Here is a 21,555-nt window from a genome sequence, read left to right on the forward strand (position 1 = left end):
CTCCCTTCCTGGGTACCTCCTGCAGCCCCGGAGGATGCTGTGTGTGCAGTGGGGCTTTTCCCCTAGGGCCAATTGTCCTGTTTGTTGAGAGGCGTTTTAGAGCCCAGGCATCACCACTCGGCGGAGGAGGTGGTGTTGTCCTATTTCCCAAATGGGGAGACCAAGGCTCAGAGAGCTTCACTGACCTGCCCACGGTCAGGCAGATAATAAGTGGGGCCTGGACTTGGGATTAGCATCCGGGTCTGTCTGGCTCCATGCTCCGTAGTCAGGATGGCGAGTGCAAGCTGGGAGTCATCTGACACGTCGCAGGCAGCCCGTCTCATCTCAGCAAATTGCAGCCAGAGGTGATCATCATCACCTCTTTATGGCTGTGACTGGGTGCAGGCGCCGGGGACTTGGCCAGGTCACAGGGCCAGGATTCAAAAGGGAGCTTGAGGGACTCCAGACCTGTGTTCTGTCAGCCGCACACTGGCTCTGCTCCTCGCTGACCAGCCCCGCCACTGCGCCTGACTCCCCCGTGTCCCAGCCCCACCCTAAATGCCCGCCTGTGTCTCCCTGGCTGCAGACACCCGCTGTTCGGCCGCAACGTGCCCCTGTCCAGTGGCTCTGGCTTCATCATGTCAGAGGCCGGCCTGATCATCACCAATGCCCACGTGGTGTCCAGCAAAAGTGCTGCCCCGGGCAGGCAGCAGCTCAAGGTGCAGCTACAGAATGGGGACTCCTATGAGGCCACCATCAAAGACATCGACAAGAAGTCGGACATCGCCACCATCAAGATCCATCCCAAGGTGGGTGGCCGTGGGCGGAGGGGCGGAAGCACCTGGGGCTGGGCATGGCGGCCTCTTCCCAGACGCCGGACCGCAGAGGCGAGCTAGCCCCACCTTCCATCGGCCAGGGGGAGGACTGGCACCTGGCCCAGGGTCACGGCTCAGAAAAGACCAGGAGCCCAGGTCTTTGGACCCCTTGCCCTGTGCTCCCCAAGCCACTAGGTGCAAGGCAGAGCCAGGAAGTGTGTGGCCCACAGTGTGTGGGCTGTGGTCCTGTATCACACCCCACGGAGGCTCTTCACTGTCCCACCTGGGCCCACTACTGGGGATGCACCTGCCCTGTGGGATGGCGTCTGGGTATGGGCGTGGAGGCCAGTGGGCTGCCGTGGGGAATACTTGGGACGGGGACCCCATCCCTCCACCTTCACGTCTGTACCTCCCACCAGCTGACCCAGAAGAGGGCTGCACTGAGGCCCCCAGAATCCTCTTGTTCCTCCACCAGCTGTTTCTGGAAGGCCTGCTCTCAGCCGGGCACTGGCTGCACTCCTCTAATTCTCACCACAGGCCTGGGAGGAAGGGGCCTGTGTGAGTCCTTTTTCACACTGCTCTAAAGAACTACCTGAGACTGGGTCATTGATGAAGAAAAGAGGGTTCATTGACTCACAGTTCTGTAGGCTATACAGGAAGCATGACCGGGAGGCCTCAGGAGACTTACAATCATGACGGAAGGCAAAGGGGAAGCAGGCACATCTTCTCATGGCAGAGCCGGAGAGAGAGAGAGAGTGAAGGAGCACATGCCACACATTTTTAAACCATCAGATCTCGTGAGAACTCACCACCACGAGAACAGCATGGGGGAAGTCTGCCCCCATGATCCCATCACCTCCCACCGGGCCCCTCCCCCAACACGTGGGGATTACAACTGGACATGAGATTTGGGTGGAGACACAGAGCCAAACCATATCAGGGACCTCGTTATCTTGGGATTTCAGACGGGGAAACTGAGGCTTGGAAGTTAGGTAACTCGCCCCAAATCACAGCGCACTGCAGCAGGGCCGGCCCACTCAGCTAGGACCCCGGCCTCCCTCCAGCTTGTTCTTGTCTTGCCCAATGCCATGGTTATATGACCCTGGGGACCACAGTCGAGTTACCTGCGGCTCTCCATGCTGTGAGGTCACTGAGTCCCATGTCTCACACCAGCATTGGACCCGGAGCTTCCCTCGGGCTGGGCAGTTCACCTTGGCTGGTTTGAATTTGGCTTCCTCTCTTCCTGGATGAATGTTGACAGCATTTGTGATGAAGTCTTCTGCAAGGTGGTTTCCTCTTGCCCCATCAAGGGAGGGGAGATTTAATGGTTCCAAGGAGTTCCCCTAATGGGGACCCTTCCCTGCTTTTCAGTCCTCTCACGGTCGCGATTGAGTCTGGGGGCATCACTTCCATTTTAAAGACAAGGAAACCCACTGAGGGGTGTGCTCACGGACAGGAGTTGGCAAATTTTCTTTTCTTTTTTTTGAAACGAAGTTTTGCCCTTATTGCCCAGGCTGGAGTGCAATGGCGCGATCTCGGCTCACCACAACCTCCGCCTTCCGGGTTCAAGCCATTCTCCTGCCTCAGCCTCCCGAGTAGCTGGGATTACAGGTGTGCGCCACCACACCTGGCCAATTTTTTTGTATTTTTAGTAGAGATGGGGTTTCTCCATGTTGGTCAGGCTGGTCTTGAACTCCCGACCACAGGTGACCCACCCGCTTTGGCCTCCCAAAGTGCTGGGATTACAGGCATGAGCTGCTGTGCCCAGCCTTTTTTTTTTTTTTTTTTTTTTTTTTGAGATGGGTTCTTGCTCTGTCACCCAGGCTGGAGTGCAGTAGCAGGATCTCGGCTCACTGCAATGTCCACCTCCCAGGTTCAAGTAATTCCCCTGTCTCAGTCTCCCAAGTAGCTGTGACTACAGGTGCATGCCAACACCCTCAGCTAATTTTTGTATTTTTAGTAGAGATGGGTTTCACCATGTTGGCCAGGCTGGTCTTGAACTCCTGACCTCAGGTGATCCCCTGCCTTGGCCTCCCAAAGTGCTAGGATTACAGGAATGAGCTACTGCACCCCACCCCCAAATTTTCATTCCTTCCTTCCTTCCTTCCTTCCTTCCTTCCTTCCTTCCTTCCTTCATTCCTCCTTCCCTCCCCCCCGCCTCTCTCTCTCTCTCTCTCTTTTTTTTTTCAGGGTCTCGCTCTGTTGCCCAGGCTGGAGTGCAGTGGCATGATCACAGCTCACTGCAGCCTCAAACTCCTGGGCTCAAGGGATCTTCCCACCTCGGCCTTCCGAATAGCTGGGACTACAGGCACGCATCACCACACCTGGCTAATTTTTAAATTTTTGGTAGAGACAGGGTCTCGCTGTATTGCCCAGGCTGGTCTAGAACTCCTGGGCTCAAGCAATCCTCCTGCCTCGGCCTCCCAAAGTGTTGGGATTACAGGCATGAGCCATGGTGCCCAGCCAACAAATTTTCCATGAAGCCAAATGGTAAATATTTTATCTTTGCAAGCCCTGTGGTCTCTGTCACAACCACGCATCTCTGCTGTGGCAAGAATGCAGCCTTAGGCTGCACAGGTGGGTGTGGCTGTGTTCCAGTAAAGCTTGATTCACAAAACAGGCAATGGGCGGCGTTTGGGCCTTGGGCCAGTTTGCAACCCCCACTCAAGGACCCCCATGGGAAGAGGAGGCAGGTCTGTCTCTCCCACTCTGGCAGCTGTGGCAGAATGCTGGCAGGACTGGTGGGGTGGTGTCCAGGTGGGGCTGAGCAGGACGCCCCACCAAGCACCTGTGGCAAATGGGTGCCAGCAGAGCTAGTGTGATTCTTGTCCTGCAGGCCCTGGTCAGCACCTATGGCCATGACCTGAGTTGGGAAACGCCCTCCTAGCCCCTAGGCGTTAAATCGAGCCATGGGAAAGGCTCCTGACCCTCACCTGTGCGCCCTCCTTGGGTGCAGGGAGGATGGGCTGACCCTCCCCAGCTCATGGCCTCACCTGTGCACCCTCCTTGGGTGCAGGGAGGATGGGCTGACCCTCCCCAGCTCATGGCCTCACCTGTGCACCCTCCTTGGGTGCAGGGAGGATGGTCTGACCCTCCCCAGCTCATGGCCTCACCTGTGCACCCTCCTTGGGTGCAGGGAGGATGGGCTGACCCTCCCCAGCTCACGGCCTCATCTGTGCACTGTCCTTGGGTGCAGAGAGGGTGGGCTAACCCTCCCCAGCTCACGGCCTTCCAAAGATTTCAGATGTTGTTATTTCTGCCTCCTTGGCCGGTCAGCAACGGAAAATGTCATCTCTCCGGGTCCTCGCCTTCCAATGTGCAGGCCTGGTTCCGCCACCTGGGATTCTCTCTGCCATTGACTGAAGCTTCTTGAGCACAGAGAACAGAGGAGCGGCCTGAGCCTTTCCCACACCAGTGCCCGCCCACCAAGGGCTCCTGTAATCCTGTGTGGGGCTCCACGTCGCCCCTGTTATTGACAGCTTTCTCCTCGTATTGAAAGCTGCAAGGAGAAACTTTCTTATGTGACATGATGGTGTATAGTGAAAGGGAAGAGGACTGAAACGATGAGAAGGACTAGGGCCTGGTGGAGGGGAGCCGTCCAGAGGGTCAGAGGCATGGGGTCCTGCCCCACTGATCTCCTGAGTTGGGGCGACGCTCGTGAGACCTGGCCGATCACAGACCCACGGGAAGCTACAGGGTAGTGCCGCAAGGTCCCAGGAGACTTTCCGCCAGCTTCCCTCAACGGTGACATCTTAGGTAATGGGTGCAAAACCAGAACCAGGAAGTTGATGTGGGTACGAGCACAGAACCGCCTTCCCCGCTTTATCATGTGTGTGTGCGCGCTTCGGCACCTTCTGACAAGCACCCGGGATTACCTTCTCAGAGTGTGCACCACGCAGCTTCCGGAACACAGAGCCTGGCTGCTCTCCGTGCTCCCAGGCTAGTTGCAGAGTCAGATAATCAGACAGACAGGCTCCGCTGGCCCCACGCAAAAGCAGAAGAGGAGTGTGCAGGTGTCTCAGTGTGCGCGGCGGGGGGCGGAGCTCGGCTAGTGGCTTCACCTCTCCAGGCCTCAGTCCCCCGTGTGTCTCTATTGGGAGATGAGATGGAACTGGATCAAGGATGTCAGAGTTCTTAGCTGGGCTCCAGGGGCCTGCAGATCTCTCTCCATCAAATGCATCAGTTTGGGTGTGGTGCGTATCGTGTAGTAGTTTTTACCAGGTGTCTGCAGCTTTTACCAGATTTTTAGAGGACATGTGACCATCAGATCATTGGGCTCAACGACCTTGGAGGCTGTGCTCAGCTGCACCCTGGCCCATGATGAGCACCCATGCCTGCCCTGGGGGAACCTTTGGTCCCTGGCACAGCTGAGCCTCTGTTCCATGTACTCCAGCCCTGGGTCTCAGCACAGGACTGCCCTGGTCTCAGTCTGCACTGGTGACCCGCCTGAGCCTTCACAGTCCTGGTGGCTTTGCACAGATATGCATGTCTTCCCTGGGACCCCCCTGCCAGGATCTGACTCCGGTCCCCACTGAAGGCAGACGGCTAAGCCTCCCTCTCTGTGTCTCTCCTGTCTCCTAGAAAAAGCTCCCTGTGTTGTTGCTGGGTCAATCGGCGGACCTGCGGCCTGGGGAGTTTGTGGTGGCCATCGGCAGTCCCTTCGCCCTGCAGAACACAGTGACAACGGGCATCGTCAGCACTGCCCAGCGGGAGGGCAGGGAGCTGGGCCTCCGGGACTCCGACATGGACTACATCCAGACGGACGCCATCATCAACGTGAGTCCCAGGGACAGGAGGCTGGGGCACCTGCCATCTGTGCCCAAGACCTCAACCTCGAGGTAGTCTCTGACTCGGCTTGCCCCCATCCCCAGAGCCGTTCTGGCACTCGACACATCCACCTGCTAGAGAGTTCTCTCTTTACATTCGGTGGAGCTCTAACCCTGTGACTTCCACCCCAGGGTGCCAGGCACGCTGGGAGTCAGAGGCTGCTGTCCTCGCTCGGGCAGCCTTCCAGAGAAGCGGAGGCAAGGCCACGGCCCAGAAACACCTTTGCCCAGCTTCCACACCCTGGCCAACATCGCTTTTCATTATTATTGTGATTATGTTGGTGGCACGTTTAGCGTTCACAAAGCACTTCACCCAGATGCCCCAGATCACGTCCATCCAGCTTTGCTGCAGCTCAGGCGCTTGGCTGGAATCCGAGTCTTTGTAGAAGGCCCCCCAGGCCAGTAGGATGGGAAGTAACACCCCCATTCTCCATGCACCAGGCGGTGCTGCCTGGCCTCGAGGGTGTAGATGCTGAAACGTATGGTTTGTGCAGAGAACAGTAACAGTCAGACCTCGGTCATCAGACAGCCATCCACATGGCCTTTGTGGGCCTCGGCCTTCTTATCTGTGAAATGGGGACAGCACTGAGGCCTTTCGATGCCGCTGAGGATGAGACCTGCTTATGTGTCTCTGCACTGGTTAGAGGTAGATCTGGAAGAAGGGGCTCCAGGACACCTCAGGTGGGGTCAGGCACAGCTAATGCTGTTTCCTCCCCTTGCAGTACGGGAACTCCGGGGGACCGCTGGTGAACCTGGTAAGTGTCCCCTAGAGCCAAAATCTCTCAGGTTTCTGGGGCTCTTCTCACATGGGGGCGCTCAGCCTTAAGGCAGGACAGGCCCCACGATATGGTCCTAGAACATTTACACCAACAGTCAGGAGTGCAGCTGGGCTGGAGGCCTGGAGGGAGGAAAGACCAAGGCTGCCCCAAGCGCCTCAGGGATGCTAGTGGCCACCAGGAATGAGGACTCACCCACGAGCAGCAGCTCGGTCCAGGGCTGTGTGCCTGTCAGGGGAGCTGGGGCAAGAGACGCAGGTGTGGGGTTGCTCAGCCCAGCCCTCCCTGCCCTGGGTGTACACACAGGATGACAGGGGCACCCTCATTCTACCCTTCCCAGTTGTGTCTTGAGCCTCGAAGTCAAGCTCAGCCTCATCCCAGGTGAGATTTTTCCAGAATAAACCAGCAAGCTCAGTTCAGAGCTCCTAGGCCCTGAAGGATGGGACAGTCCCACCCCTGGAGCTCCTGTCCATGGCGGGGGAGGTGTCCAGATGTGAACAAGCCCCAGCACCATGTGAGCCACATGAGATGGCTCTGGAGGGACGCTGGGCAGGAAGGCCTGGCAGCTGATGTGAAATCAGGGAGGGCTTCCTGGAGGTGAGAGCATTATACAACGGCCATTGAGATTGAGGAGGACTGGGTATAGGAGGAAGAAATCCCAGGGAGAAGGCACAACATGAGCATTGGGGGAGGCGTTCAGAGGCTTCGGGAGGGGGAGATCAGACAAGAGGACAATTAAAGGGGCTGGTGGTCCATATCCTGCTGCCTCAGGCCTCCTGTGCAGATGGGGCTTCACCATGTGTGCCCAAGATGTCTCCCAGGCTTTTGGCAGGGCTGAGGGCATGCCCTGGTTTCAAGGAAGCTCATGTGTGTGGCTTAGGCTGGAGGCCAGAAAGCCAGGCCCAGGAGGCTGCTCCATGTGGTCCAGGCAGTAGAGATGGGTGCAGAGGGCCGAGGGTGGACACAGAACTCAATCTACTGGATCTCACACTCGGATGCTCTTCCTGCCTCCTGAGCTTCCAGGGACGAGGAGGACAAAGGGTGCCTTGACCCAAAGCCCTGCCCCAGGCCACAGAGGGTTCCCTGGTGAGCTGTCCAGACCCGGACAAGGAGGGCAGGGCTAGGGGTGTGGAGTGGGGCTCCTTTCCAGGAGCGTGCCTGAGTGTGAGGTCCCCAGGGGCCAGGTCAGATCCTGCCCAAGTGGCACCAGCCTCATGGGGGGCAGGGCAGGTTTGGAGGGGCTCCGAAGAGAGGGATGGGGGGTCAAGGAGCTCCCCTGGCCCCACCTGCCAGCCCCCCACTTCTGGAAGGAAGGGATAGACAGGGTCTCTGTCCCCGACAGGCCTTACCATGTTCCTCCCTCTCTCGGTCCCTCCAAACATGGCTTGGCAGTGTCCTTGGCCCAGTGGCCGTGCTTCTTAGAGGCAGAGTGGCCAGAGCCTGGGGGCAGGCCTGAGCTGCAGGCTTCCCTGGAAATACTCTCCAGGGATGGGGAAGGGGGATCTCCGGGATTTGGAGAGGTGGGGTCACTGACTCAGGTGTGATCCTGAGAGTGACCTTTACAGGGGAGTCAGGGGCTGTAGGGGGATTGACAGCCGGGGTCAGCCTCTAGAAACAGAGCTGTGGACACAGCGCTTTGTGGGCAGGGGTTTGCCTGGGTTCCCCCAACTGATGCCTGCTCTTACCTCCCTGCCTAGGATGGGGAGGTCATTGGCATCAACACGCTCAAGGTCACGGCTGGCATCTCCTTTGCCATCCCTTCGGACCGCATCACACAGTTCCTCACAGAGTTCCAAGACAAGCAGATCAAAGGTAAAGAGCTCACCTGGAGGGGGCCAGAGGCAGGGGGCACTCTCCCAGGGCTATAGCCCCTTAACACCCCAGCCCTGGGACCAAGGCCCACCGGAGGTGCTGGGTGAACCTTGCTCACTACTGGACAGGTCCAGTCTGCCCACCCCAAAGCTGTGAGACCCCCGGGACAGCTTATCCTCAGCCTCTTTCAGGATCTTCCCCCTGCCTATCATCAATTCGTGGTCAGCTTCACCCCCTGCCCCTCCAAGGCTGTCTCCTTTTGGCTGGGGATCTCCGATCTCGGCTCCCACCATCAGCTTCTTGGACTCCCTGGGCTTCTCTCATTTGGGCTGCTCCTTAGTTGTCAGGTGTTTCTTTCTTTCTATCCATCCATCCATCCATCCATCCATCCACCCGTCCATCTATCTATCCACTCACCCATCCATTCACTCATCCATCTGTCCATCCATCCACCCACCCACCCACCCATCCATCCATCCACTCACCCACCCATCCACCCACACACACACCCATCCATCCATCCATCCATCCATCCTATATCCATCCATCCACCCAACCACTCATTTATCCTTCCATCCACCAATTCTTCCATCCATCATCCATTCATCCACCCATCCATCCGTCCATCCACCATCCATCCATTTACCCATCCATCCATCCATCTACTCATCCATTCATCCACTCATCCACCCACCTATCCACCCATTCACCCACCTGACCACCATTTCTTCCTTCCTTTATTTTTTCCTTTCTTTTTTCCTTCACTCCTTCCTTCCACCCATCCACCCACCCACTCATTCGCCTGTCTACATATTCACCCATTCATCCATCCGTCTACCCACCTGTCCCTCTATCCCTATCCATCTATTCTTCCATCCATCTACCTGCTCCTGAGTACTCCCTCTTCCAGCCTGTGGCCCATGCAGATCACGTGGTATCCTCTATGCCAGGGGAGCAAAGTCCAATACCCTGTCTTTGGAAGTCACCCTCCTCCAAGACCCCATTTCCTCACCCCCATCCAAAAGAGATGCCCAACCCACCCTGCCCACTCCTAGATTGCCATGAGCTCTCCATCTGGGAGAGGTGTCGCCAGGGCACTAGGCAACTCTCCCAAGTGAGAGCATGCCCATTGCCTCCTTAAGTGGGCAGTCACAGTCACCTTCCAGAGTAAGGCCATGCTTCTGATCGCAAGGCCTTTCCTGGGGGCCTCCACCTCCCCACCTTCTCTTCAGCCCTAGTGAGCTTCTCCCCCCGCCATTGTGTCTCCCATGCCCCCCTCCTGGCCAACGCCCAGGCCCGACTCAGCAACTCACACCTCCACGTTGCTTTGCTGTCTCCTCCCAGCCCCCTCACTGGCAGTTCATTGAGAGCAGGGAGCTTCCTCATGTTTGCCCCCTACTCCAAGACCCCGTCAGCCAAGCACATGGACCCCAGTGCAGCCAAGGCCGGTGCCATGAGGGCTGGTCACATGAAGAGCTGCTGTTGAGGATGCCGCCATTGTTCTTCTGTGTCCGTTATGGGAAGACAATCTGGAGCCAGGCAGAGCCTGTCTTTCCCAAAGAAACTGAAGTCTTCTTCTCTTGAACAGTGGGGACCATCTAATATCTTGAGCCCTTTTCCTGTTGGCTTCTAGGAAGCTCAGAAATAGATTCAGGTGTGCACCCAGACCTGTCCTAGCGTGCTCCTTTCCCTAATGACCGAGCCTTTCCTGTTGAATTATCCCATTCTCCACGGGTGCCTTTGACTTCGGCCTCCTTACTGGAAATTAGCAGAGCTGCTCTTTGCACACACTGAGCTGTGAGGTGACTTTCCTGGAAGTGGATGATAGTGTCCTCTTCCCTTCTTGCCTCTCTTTTTCTCCTGAGACAGGATACCCCCGGGGCCTGGGTTTGCTCCTTTGTTGTACAGGGGCTGTCCCAGTTAGTGCTGACCTCATCCCAGACCCCCTGGGAAATATCCCCTGTCCTCAGAGCTGTGTCCCCTTCCCAAGGACAGCGCAGACTAACTGAGGAGCCTGATAAACCTGAGCTGCATGATACACTTGCAATTTTAAAATCCTTCTGAAGTTGACTGGTGTTTGTACTTGCTTTTCTTTTTTATTTAATAAAATCCAATGATCCAAACCCAGTTAATCTAAAGTTCTTTGAAATGAACCATCTTTTTATTAAATCAAGGAGATGTTAAGTGCATGTATTATTCTCGTCTGGAGGTGAGGTGCAGAGGCCTCTGAGGGGCTTTCACGGTAAAGAGTGGCCACCATGCATGTTGGGGGAGCCCCAGGAGGGCTTGGGGTCCAGCCAGCCTTAGGACCAGAGTGTAGCCCGACATGGGGTGGCGTGGGGTGTTTGATTCATGGAGTGGGGCCGTTTGTGGGCATCTGCCCCTCTGTGGACTGTGGGGGACAGTGCAGTTCATAGATGGGAGACCTCCGGCCTGGGGGGTAAACCCCTCGTTTATCCTCTGGCCCACAAGCCAAGGGAGAGCTGTAGGGAGGGGAGGGGACAGGGACAAGGGCATGCGCTTTCCCTGATCTCAGACATCACAGAGTTCCCAGATCTCTGACATCACAGGATTCCCCGATTTCACAGGCCACAGGGTTCCCCAGCCTCAGAGGTCACAGGGTCCCCTGGACTCAAAAACCGTGTTTCCCTGGTCCCAGAGTTCACATGGTTCCCCAGCCTCAGAGGTCACAGGGTCCCTTGGTCGCAGAAGCCAAAAGGTTCCCTGGTCTCAGAAGCCATAAGGTCCCCTGGTCTCAGGCCCCTGTCCTGGGTAGAGTCCTGAGTCCTTCCCAGTAGTGGAAAAGGCTGGTGAAGGCAGCCCAGCCACCTGGCAGGAGCAGGGCCGGGAGCAGGACGGGCAGGGAGCCTGGTGGCCCCTCACTTGGTGTGTGTTCTGCTCACCTCTCAAGTTCAAGGAGAAGAGGCTTCAGAGTCCCCTATCCTGAGCACAGCGAGTCACGCTTTCCCCAGCTCTGGCCCAGGGGCGTTACTAGGCCTCTGCTTTCCCGCCCGCACAGTGGGTCTAAGTCAGAAGGGACCACAGCCGTTGTTCAAGTGTCAGCTCTGTGTCTTGGACTCCTGCGAGCCAGAGGTCCTGCCCTCCCAGTTTCCTTATAGCAGGGAGCCGGGCCACAAAAACACCCCCAGATGCCACAGATCAGAGTGAGGGGTGCTGGGAGGAGGCTGGGGCAGGTCTGGGGCCTTGAGGGTGAGGGCTGCACGATGGGGCAGGAGACCTCTCTGAGGAGGTGACCCACCTCCAGCAGAGACTGTGGGAAGGGAGCAGGGCAGGCTCTGGAGATTGCAGGGACTCCCAGGCAGTGGGAGTGGGAAAGGCCGATGTCCCAGGTGGGCTGTGCAGGGCCTGTTGAGGATCCCATCCCCTGGATTTAGAAGCCACCTAGAGAGTGATCCCCTGGATTTAGGCCTCCAGCCTGGCTCCTCCCGCTCCAGGCTCAGATGCGCAGCTGCTTGTGGGACGGACCCACCAATGTCCACAGGCAGTTCCCACTCAGAGCACCTGACAAGACCCCCCTGCTCCTGCAGCTCTACCTGCTGTCCCCACTCAGTTATGTCAGCCTTGTCCCTCTGTCCCTCTGGACTTCCCACATGCCTCATCCACTGTCGGCGAGTCCATTGGCCCAGCCTTCAGGACGCATCCACCCCGGGCCTTGTCGCCGCTCTGCCTCCACCTCCACCTCCGGGTCCAGCGCCGGGGCACTCGCTGCCCTGGATCATTACCTCTCTGGGCTCCTCTGGACGCTGCCCCGTCCCCCACAGACCCTCCCACAGCCAGAAAGGCCCTTTCAAAACTAGCGGCAGATCACATCTGGTGATTCAAGGTCAAATCCAAAGCCTTCCAGGGCCCACTGGACCCATGGGTCAGGCCTCCTCTGACCCCATCTCCCACATGGCTTATTCGTCAGCTGTTCATCTTTGGTGTGTTTAAATATTTGGCCCATTAAAACCATTTAGGTTATTTGTGTTCTTACTAGTAGGTTGTGAGAGTTCTTTCTACATTCTGGTTAGGAGGCCTTTATCAGATAAGCAAATTGCAAATATTTTCTCCCAGTCTGTGGCTTGTCTTTTTCATTCTCTGACCAGTGTCTTTAAGGAGCAGAAGTTTTGTAAGTTTTGATGAAGTCTGTTTTTTTTTAATTTGTCATGCATTTGGTGTTGTATCTAAGACGTCTTTGCTAACCTAAGATCAGAAAGATTTTTCTCCTACAATTTCTTCTAGAAGTTTTACTTTTTGAGGTTTCAGATTTAGGACTATGATGCATTTTGAATTGGTATATTTTTAAATAGTGCACAGTATAGATCGAGGTTTGGGGGTTTTTGTTATTTTTGCCTTGAAAATTCAATTGCTCTAGCGCCATTTGTTGAAAGACTGTTCTCTACTGAAGTGCCTTCGCACCGTTGTCCAAAAGAGAATGACCATGTGCCATTCCAGCTATCTGTCTTTAGGCCAATATTCAGTACTGCACTGGCTCGATTACTGTGGCCTTGCAGTAGGTCTAAAAGGCAGGCAGTGTGAGTCCCCTGACTTTATTCTTCCTTTTCCAAGTTGCCTGGGCTCCTCAGACCCTTTGAATTTCTATATGAATTTCAGAATAAGCTTGTCAATTTCTACAAGAAGAATAATAAAGCCTGCTGATGATCTGATAGGGATTGCATTGAATTTACAGATCAATTTGGGGAAATTTGGCATTTTAACAATGGTAACTCTTCTGATCCATGAATACAGACTACCTCTCCATTTATTTATATCTTCTTTAACTTCTCTCTGCAATGTTTTATAGTTTTCAGTGTACTGGTTTTTGGGCATTTTTCATCAGATTTATTCTTAAGTTTTGATGCTATTATAAATGATGTATTCTTTTAAATTTCAGTTTCTGGTGGTTGGTTAAGAGAATATTCAAATTAAAATGATTTTTGGATGTTCACCATAAGATATCCTGTAAGCTCGATGACTCACTTACTGCTTCTAGAAACTTTTTTTGTAGATTCCATCAGATTTACTACATAGATGGCTATGCCATAGAAGACAGTTTTACTTCTTCCTTTCCAATCTGAATGCCTTTTTTTTTCTTGCCTGGCTAGAACTTCCAGCAAAATATTGAATGAAAGGGGTAAGAGTGGACATCCTTGTCCCATTCCTGATCTTGGGGAGAAAACACTCTGTCTTTCACCATGAAGTACGATGTTAGCTAAAAATTTGCATAGGTATCCTTTATCAGGTTGAAAAGTTCCCTTCTATTTCTGGTTTTTGTTGGGAATAGATGTTACATTTTGTCAGAGGCTTTTTGTGCATCTCTGGAGATGATCATATGGTTTTCCTTTCTAGTCTGTTAATGTGGTAAATTGCATTGGTTGATTTTTTAAATGTTAAACCAAGTTTGCATTCCTGGATTCCTGGGATGAACCTCACTTATCACTTATTTGTGATGTATTATCCTTTTTTTTTTTTTTTTGGAGATGGAGTCTCACTCTGTCCCCCAGGCTGGAGTGCAGTGGTATGATCTTGGCTCACTGCAACCTCTACCTCCCAGGCTCAAGTGATTCTTCTGCCTCAGCCTCCCACGTAGCTGGGATTATAGGCGCCCACCATCATGCCCAGCTAATTTTTGTATTTTTAGTAGAGATGGGGTTTCACCATGTTGGCCAGGCTGGTCTCAAACTCCTGACTTCAGGTGATCCACCTGCCTTGGCGTCCCAAAGTGCTGGGATTACAGGCATGAGCCACTATGCCCGGCTGTATTACCCTTTTAAATGTATTTATGGATTTGATTTGTTTAAAGAATTTTTGTATCTGTTTTCATGAGGGATATTGGTCTAGTTTTTTCTTCTGGTTTTTGTATCCAGATAATGAGGTTAGAAGTAGCCACTCATTTTCAGTTTTCTGGAGGAGTTTGTATAGAATTAGTACTATTTCTTCCTTAAACATCTGGTAGAATTCTCCACTGAGATCTTTTGGGCTTGAAGTTTTTTCTGTAGGAAGATTTTTAACTCCAAATTCAATTCCTTTAATAGATGTAGTGCTATTTGCGTTATCTATTTCTTCTTGAATGAGCTTTGGTGGATTGGAAATTTCAAGAAATTTGCTTCTTTTGTCTAAGTGATTAAATTCATTGACATCAAGTTGTTCACAATATTCTCTTATTATTCTTTTAATGTCTGTAGAATCTGTAGTGATGTCACCTCTGTAACTCATGATATTGATAACTGTGTCTTTTTGTCATGATCAATCTTGCTAAAGATTTATCAGTTTTATTGATCTTAAAGAATCAACTTTATTTTTTATTTTCACTATTGTATTTCTTTGATTTACATTCTTATCCTTATTTCATTGATTTATACTCTTGATTTCATTGATTCACACTCTTATCTTTATTTTTGATTCACACCCATCTTTATTGTTGATTCACTCTCAGCTTTATTATTGATTCACACTCTTATTAGACTCACACTTTTTATTACTGACTCACACTGTTACCTTTATTATTGATTCACACCCATCTTTATTATTGATTCACACTCTCAACTTTATTATTCATTCACACTCATCTTTATTATTGATTCACACTCTCAGCTTTATTGATTCACACTCATCTTTATTATTGATTCACACTCAGCTTTATTATTGATTCACACTCAGCTTTATTATTGATTCACACTCATCTTTATTATTGATTCACACTCAGCTTTATTGATTCACACTCAGCTTTATTATTGATTCACACTCCTTTATTATTGATTCACACTCAGCTTTATTATTGATTCACACTCTCAGCTTTATTGATTCACACTCATCTTTATTATTGATTCACACTCAGCTTTATTATTGATTCACACTCAGCTTTATTATTGATTCACACTCATCTTTATTATTGATTCACACTCATATTTATTATTGATTCACAGTCTCAGCTTTATTAGTGATTCACGATCATCTTTATTATTGATTCACACTCATCTTTATTGATTCACACTCAGCTTTATTATTGATTCACACTCATCTTTATTATTGAGTCACATTCTCAGCTTTATTGATTCACACTCATCTTTATTATTGATTCACACTCAGCTTTATTGATTCACACCCATCTTTATTATTGATTCACACTCTCAGCTTTATTATTGACTCACACTCAGCTTTATTATTGATTCACGCTCATCTTTATTATTGATTCACACTCAGCTTTATTATTGATTCACACTCATCTTTATTATTGAGTCACATTCTCAGCTTTATTATTGATTCACACTCAGCTTTATTATTGATTCACACTCAGCTTTATTATTGAGTCCCATTCTCAGCTTTATTATTGATTCACACTCATCTTTATTATTGAGTCACTCATCTTTATTATTGATTCACACTCTTTATTATTGAGTCACACTCTCAGCTTTATTATTGATTCACACTCAGCTTTATTATTGATTTGCACTATCAGGTTTATTATTGATTCACACTATCAGCTTTATTATTGACTCACACTCAGCTTTGAGTCACACTCTCAGCTTTATTGATTCACACTCTTACCTTTATTATTGAGTCACACTCTCAACTTTATTATTAATTCACACTCAACTTCATTATTGATTCAGACTCTTAATTATTTTTTTTCTTCTGGTTATTCTAGGTTTTATTTGCTCTTTTTATAGTTTTTAAGATGGAGACTGAGGTTATTGATTTGAGACTTTTCTTATTTTCTAATATAGACACTTTAATACTATTAATTTCCCTCTAACTACCTCTACAACCTACAAATTTTAATATATTATACATTCATTTTTATTCGGCTGAACATAATTTCTAATTTCTCTTTTTACTTATTTGAAGATGAGTAATTTAGAATGTATTATTTAGTTTCCAAGTATTTGGGAATTTTCTAGATACCTATTATTGATTTCTAATTGTGGTCAGAACTCGTATATAAAATGAAAATTCTAAATTTATTGACTCTTGTTTATTTCTGGGTCTGAGACACCTGCTAAGTCACAGATTGGAGTAGCTTGGGGGACAGAGACACTATCTCAGTGAGTTGCATGTGCAGTGCCCCAGCCACAGGGCCTGGCACATGGTTAGTACTCACTGGACATTAGCAGCGAGTATTGTTTTGGGAAAGACCAGTGGGAGGTGATGAGTTCAGTTCCAAGCAGGGAACATTTGGGGAAGCAGCAGTATGGAAGCCAGAAAGGAGAGCCCCACTGGCCACTGCGGTTGGGTTGGAGCTCAGCTGGGAGAGCAGATGTCGGAGCTCACGTGGTTGGATGCAGGATGCGGTGGACATGAAGCCACCTATGGGGCGAGCCACACCAGAGCTAGAATACCCCTCAGCTCCATGATGACGGTCAGGAGAGGGCAGCTTTGCTGGACCACAGGGGGACTGGGCCAGCTCAAGCAGAATGACACCTGCTGCTTCCTGGTCCTGCAGGGGAACTTCTCTCCTCTGCCTGTCCCCTGAGGGAGGGTGGTGGCTTTTCACAGCAGCCCTAATGGAGTCTCATCGTGTTTCGTTTCCAGACTGGAAGAAGCGCTTCATTGGCATACGGATGCGGACGATCACACCAAGGTGAGTGTCTGAAGAGTGCCATCCCCTGCTACCCCTTCATCTCGTCCCTCACCCTGACCCTCCCTCCAGACTCTGGCCAGCTGTGTTTGGCTCCTTGCAGGTGCCCAGACGGGCTGATGCACTCAGGCCTCTGACCGTTGCTCAGGCCAGTCCTTCTGCTTGGACCTTTCCCTCTTTGCCTTATAGATTCTTTCTGCTCTTTCAGGACACCATCTCTTTCCATGGCTGCTATAACAAATTACTATAAGCCTGGTGGCTTAAAACAGCAGAAATGTGTTCTCTCTCAGTTCTGGAGGTCGGGGGTCTGAAGTCAAGGGGTCGGCAGGGCTGCACTCTGCCTCTGAGGCTCCAGGGAAAGCTACTTCCTTGCCCCTTCCAGCTTCTGCTTGCTCCAGGCATCCTTGGCTTGTGGCTGTCCCCCTGCAGTCTCTGCCTCTGTCTTCACTTGACCTTCTTTCTCTCTGAGTATCTGTGTGCACATCTCTTGTTTCTCTTATGAAAGCATCCATCATTGGAGTTAGGGACCACTCTAAACCAAGAAGGTCTCATCTCAAGATCTTCAACTAATGACATCTATAAAGGTCCTATTTCCAAACAAGGTCACATTCTGAGGCTCTGGGTGTACACGAATTTGGGGGAACACCATTCTGCATTCCTAGGACACTCAAGTGGCAGAAGGTGCCTCCTCATAGCACACAGAGCCCTGGCCTTCCTCTCTAGCCTTGAACTCATCCTGCTGTGTCGGAATCACCTGTGGTGGGACCGCCCCACCCCATCCTGCCTCCTTGGCTATCAGCTCCTTGGGAGCAAGGACTGTGACCTACTCATTCCTCCACTCTGCCCCAAAAGCAGGTCCACTGCAGAGCAGGTGCCTGGAAATGCTGAATGAGTGCAAGAAAGAAGGGGCTGGGGGAGAGGAAGTGGGGGCAGGATAGAAGGGAGGCTGGAAATGCAAACTTGAGCTTCGAGGTTTGAAGAAGGGAGAGGTCACTGCATGGGGAGCCTAGGAAGAACTCGAGAATGCTCAAGTGACCATTTCCTCAAACCACACAGTCCCTAAAGCTGTCATTCCTTCTGTTTCGCCAATTCTGCTAATCTAGGGGTGACGTTTGAAAAAAATTATCAGTGTCCAGTATGCCAATTTATCGTTTGTTTTCTTTCTGTCTCTTTTATCTGTCTGTCCATCCCACCTCTGTCCAGTCTTCTGTCTGTCCGTTCCATGACTCAGCATTGTCTGCCCATTCCATGACTCAGCATTGTCTGCCCATTCCATGACTCAGCATTGCCTGTCTGTCCATTTCTCCTTCTATCCACCCATCCAGCATCATTCCTTCATCCATCCATCCATCCATCCGTCCATCCTCCCGCCCCTCCTCCCACCTGTCCACCCACTCTCTCTCCTCTCTTCACGCTTCTAACCAGCTATTGCTACCACATTTCTCTTGAGAAGCACATCTGGTAGGGGACACAGAGTGGCCAGTGGTGGGACAGGGCAGTGTGGGGGCCCAGAGGAGGCTCCTCTTCTGGCCGGGTGCTGGAGGGAGGGAGGGGCAGCTTCATACCAAGGAGCTGGGCAAAGGCTCAGAGGAGGAGCCTTGACGGCAGACTCTTTCCAGCCTGGTGGATGAGCTGAAGGCCAGTAACCCGGACTTCCCAGAGGTCAGCAGTGGAATTTACGTGCAAGAGGTTGCGCCGAATTCACCTTCTCAGAGGTAGGCTCTGCCAGAGGAGACAGGGAGATCGCTCGAGGCATGGGGCAGGTGTGAGGTCTGGGCTGGGGCTGCCCCACTGACCTCATGTGACCTTGAGCTTCCCAGCAAAGTGACCGGGAAGGGGCAGGTGGATTCTGGTGTGTCTGCTAAGCCAGAGGAGGCTGGAGAGCTGAACGGTCCCTAGAGCCCTGACTGTGTATGTCCTAAGTCCACAATGTCATTTCCTTTGAGAAGCAGAGGCTGAAGAGTCTCTGTTGGGCTAAGAACCCGCTCCAAGCCAGACTCTTTCACCAGCTGGGGACCAGCCTGGGTCCTGGGTCTTTCTGGGACTCAGCTTTCCCATTGTAAAATGGAGATAATTCAGCCTATTCTTTTTTTTTTTTTTTTTTTTGAGACAGAGTCTCACTCTTGTTGCCCAGGCTGGAGTGCAGTGTCACGATCTCAGCTCACTGCAACCTCTGCCTCCTGGGCTCAAGCAACTCTCCTGCCTCAGCCTTCTGAGTAGCTCAGATTACAGGTGCCCACCACCATGCCTTGCTAATGGTTTTTGTATTTTTAGTAGAGACGGGGTTTCACCATGCTGGCCAGGCTGGTCTTGAACTCCTGACCTCAGGCGTTCCGCCTGCCTTGGCCTCCCAAAGTGCTGGGATTTCTACCCCTGGGAGACTTTGTAGATGAAATGGATAAAGCATTGCTTTCTTTGAAGTCTTCCAGTACTAGAGAAATGTTAAGTGTTGCAACACCATACGCTGAGGCAGGCGTGCAACGACATTACCATATGCTGACATGGCTGACCCAACCCCGAGAAGGGCTTGAACCAGTCGCCTCCCCTCCTTAGCCTCGGTCTTCATCTGCAGTGGGAAAAATCCGCGTATAAGTGGACCCACACAGTTCAAACCCATGCTGTTCAAGGGCCAACTGCACTGTGCATCCTCAGAGGCTGGGCTGGAGGGTGGGAGGCCCCGCATGACCTTCTGTGATAACCACAGATGGCACACTTGTCCTGCCCGCAGCAGGCCTGCAGTAAAAATTGTTGAAATTGGGTGAAATTTTCCACACACATCTCAGTTAATCCTCACTGCAGCCAGGGATGTGCAGGCTCCTGCCCTCACCCATTTTACAGATGGAGGGACTGAGGTTTAGAGAAGTTACTCTTCCAGGTCACACAGCTGGCATGTGTGGGTCCTGATGCTGGTGCCCACCCAGCTGAGCACAGTACCATCACCTTCCTTCCCGGCAGTGGGGAGGTCTCAGTGAGCCTCATGCAGAGAGAAGGCTGGCCCCGTGAGCTCTGCCTCTCACACAGACGTCTTAGTAACTGCAGTAACAGCAGAACCTACTCCTGGGCCTTTATAATTTGCAAAGTGTGTTTCCACATAGGACTGTAGACATGAAAACTGAGGCACAAGGGGACGGAGTGCCTGGCCCAGCTAGGAGGGCTGCAGCGAGAGCTTGAACCCACCCTTCTGATGCATGGGAGAAGCAGTTTGAAAGGTCGTTTGCCTGTCGTGTGACATTGGTTTTCTTCCGGTGTGAGAGCTCTCGGGCCAGGGTACTGTTCTTTCCCATCAAAATGACTTTTGTTGAAATGCTGTCATTGACCCTGACTGTGCCTTGCCCTGGGCTGGGCCTGGGAAGGGTGTGCCTGGGGAGGCTGTCGGTGGTGACCCCATCTCTCCTATTGGCAGAGGCGGCATCCAAGATGGTGACATCATCGTCAAGGTCAACGGGCGTCCTCTAGTGGACTCGAGTGAGCTGCAGGAGGCCGTGCTGACCGAGTCTCCTCTCCTGCTGGAGGTGCGGCGGGGGAACGATGACCTTCTTTTCAGCATCGCACCCGAGGTGGTCATGTGAGGGGCGCACTCCTCCAGCGCCAAGCGCCAGAGCCTGCAGACGACGGAGGGCACCGCTCCCCGAGATCAGGACGAAGGACCACCGTCGGTCCTCAGCAGGGCGGCAGCCTCCTCCTGGCTGTCTGGGGCAGAGCGGAGGCTGGGCTTGGCCAGCGGCCCGAATTTCTGCCTGGGGAGTGTTGGATCCGCATCCCAGTGCCAGGGAGGGAAGCCCAACGTCCCCTTGTACAGATGCTCCTGAAAGTCACTTCCAAGTTCTCGGGATATTCACAAAACTGTCTTCCATGGAGGTCCCCTCCTCTCCTAGCTTCCCACCTCTGCCCCTGTGAACACCCGTCTGCAGTATCCCTGGCTCCTGCCCCTCCTACTGCAGGTCTGGGCTGCCAAGCTTCTTTCCCCCTGACAAACGCCCGCCTGACCTGAGGCCCCAGCTTCCCTCTGCCCCGGGACTTACCAAGCTGTAGGGCCAGGGCTGCTGCCTGCCAGCCTGGGGTCCCTGGAGGACAGGTCACATCTGATCCCTTCGGGGTGGGGGGGTCCAGCCCGGAGCAGGCACTGAGTGAATGCCCCCTGGCTGCGGAGCTGAGCCCCGCCCTGCCGTGAGGTTTTCCTCCCCAGGCAGGCAGGAGGCCGCGGGGAGCACGTGGAAAGTTGGCTGCTGCCTTGGGAAGCTTCTCCTCCCCAAGGAGGCCATGGGGCGGCATGCAGAGGACAGTGGACGTGGAGCTGCGGGGCGTGAGGACTGAGCCAGCTTCCCCTTCCCATGCAGCTCTGGGATGCAGCAGCCGCTTGCGTGGAAGTGCCGCCCAGAGGCAAGCGGGCTCCTGGGCATCACCCCCTCATCCAGGGAACAAGTGTGTCTCAAGGGGCATTTGTGAGCTTTGCTGTAAAACTGATTCCCAGTGTTGCTTGTACTGTATGTTTCTCTACTGTATGGAAAATAAAGTTTACAAGCACACGCTTCGCAGCCAGCAGGGCCCTGGGGCAGCCTACCCACCGCCGGCCAGGGTTCTTCCTGGGGATCCATCTAACACATGACTGGGCATACCCGCAAAGACACGGGCCTTTAAAGGGTTTCTATGACAGCCGAGCATTGGGGCACACCAGGTCTCGGGGTCATGTGGTGCTGTGGACTGCTGGCTCCGAGTCAGGCAGCCCGGCTCAAGTCCTGGCTCCTCCACTTACTTCCAGCTTCATGGTC

At 52.5% G+C, this 21,555-nt stretch overlaps 1 protein-coding gene across 2 annotated transcripts in view; it reads left to right on the forward strand.

Moving 5' to 3' along the window:
* The window catches only part of HTRA3 (HtrA serine peptidase 3), a 37,663-nt gene extending 16,338 nt beyond the window's left edge, over positions 1–21,325 (forward strand). Inside the window, exons 3-9 of one of the 2 annotated variants that reach the window (XM_030800956.1) lie at positions 566–788; positions 5,376–5,570; positions 6,343–6,375; positions 8,094–8,208; positions 16,741–16,789; positions 18,406–18,501; positions 20,190–21,325. In XM_030800956.1, the coding sequence (XP_030656816.1) occupies positions 566–788; positions 5,376–5,570; positions 6,343–6,375; positions 8,094–8,208; positions 16,741–16,789; positions 18,406–18,501; positions 20,190–20,355 (877 nt within the window). In that variant the 3' untranslated portion in view covers positions 20,356–21,325. Of the gene's footprint in view, positions 1–565; positions 789–5,375; positions 5,571–6,342; positions 6,376–8,093; positions 8,209–9,552; positions 10,332–16,740; positions 16,790–18,405; positions 18,502–20,189 lie in introns of those variants that run through there. The other variant, XM_030800957.1, reaches the window with a different exon arrangement.
* Positions 21,326–21,555: the final 230 nt, after the last annotated feature.

Source organism: Nomascus leucogenys, chromosome 20, assembly GCF_006542625.1.
Source record: "Nomascus leucogenys isolate Asia chromosome 20, Asia_NLE_v1, whole genome shotgun sequence".
Classification (NCBI taxonomy): domain Eukaryota; kingdom Metazoa; phylum Chordata; class Mammalia; order Primates; family Hylobatidae; genus Nomascus; species Nomascus leucogenys.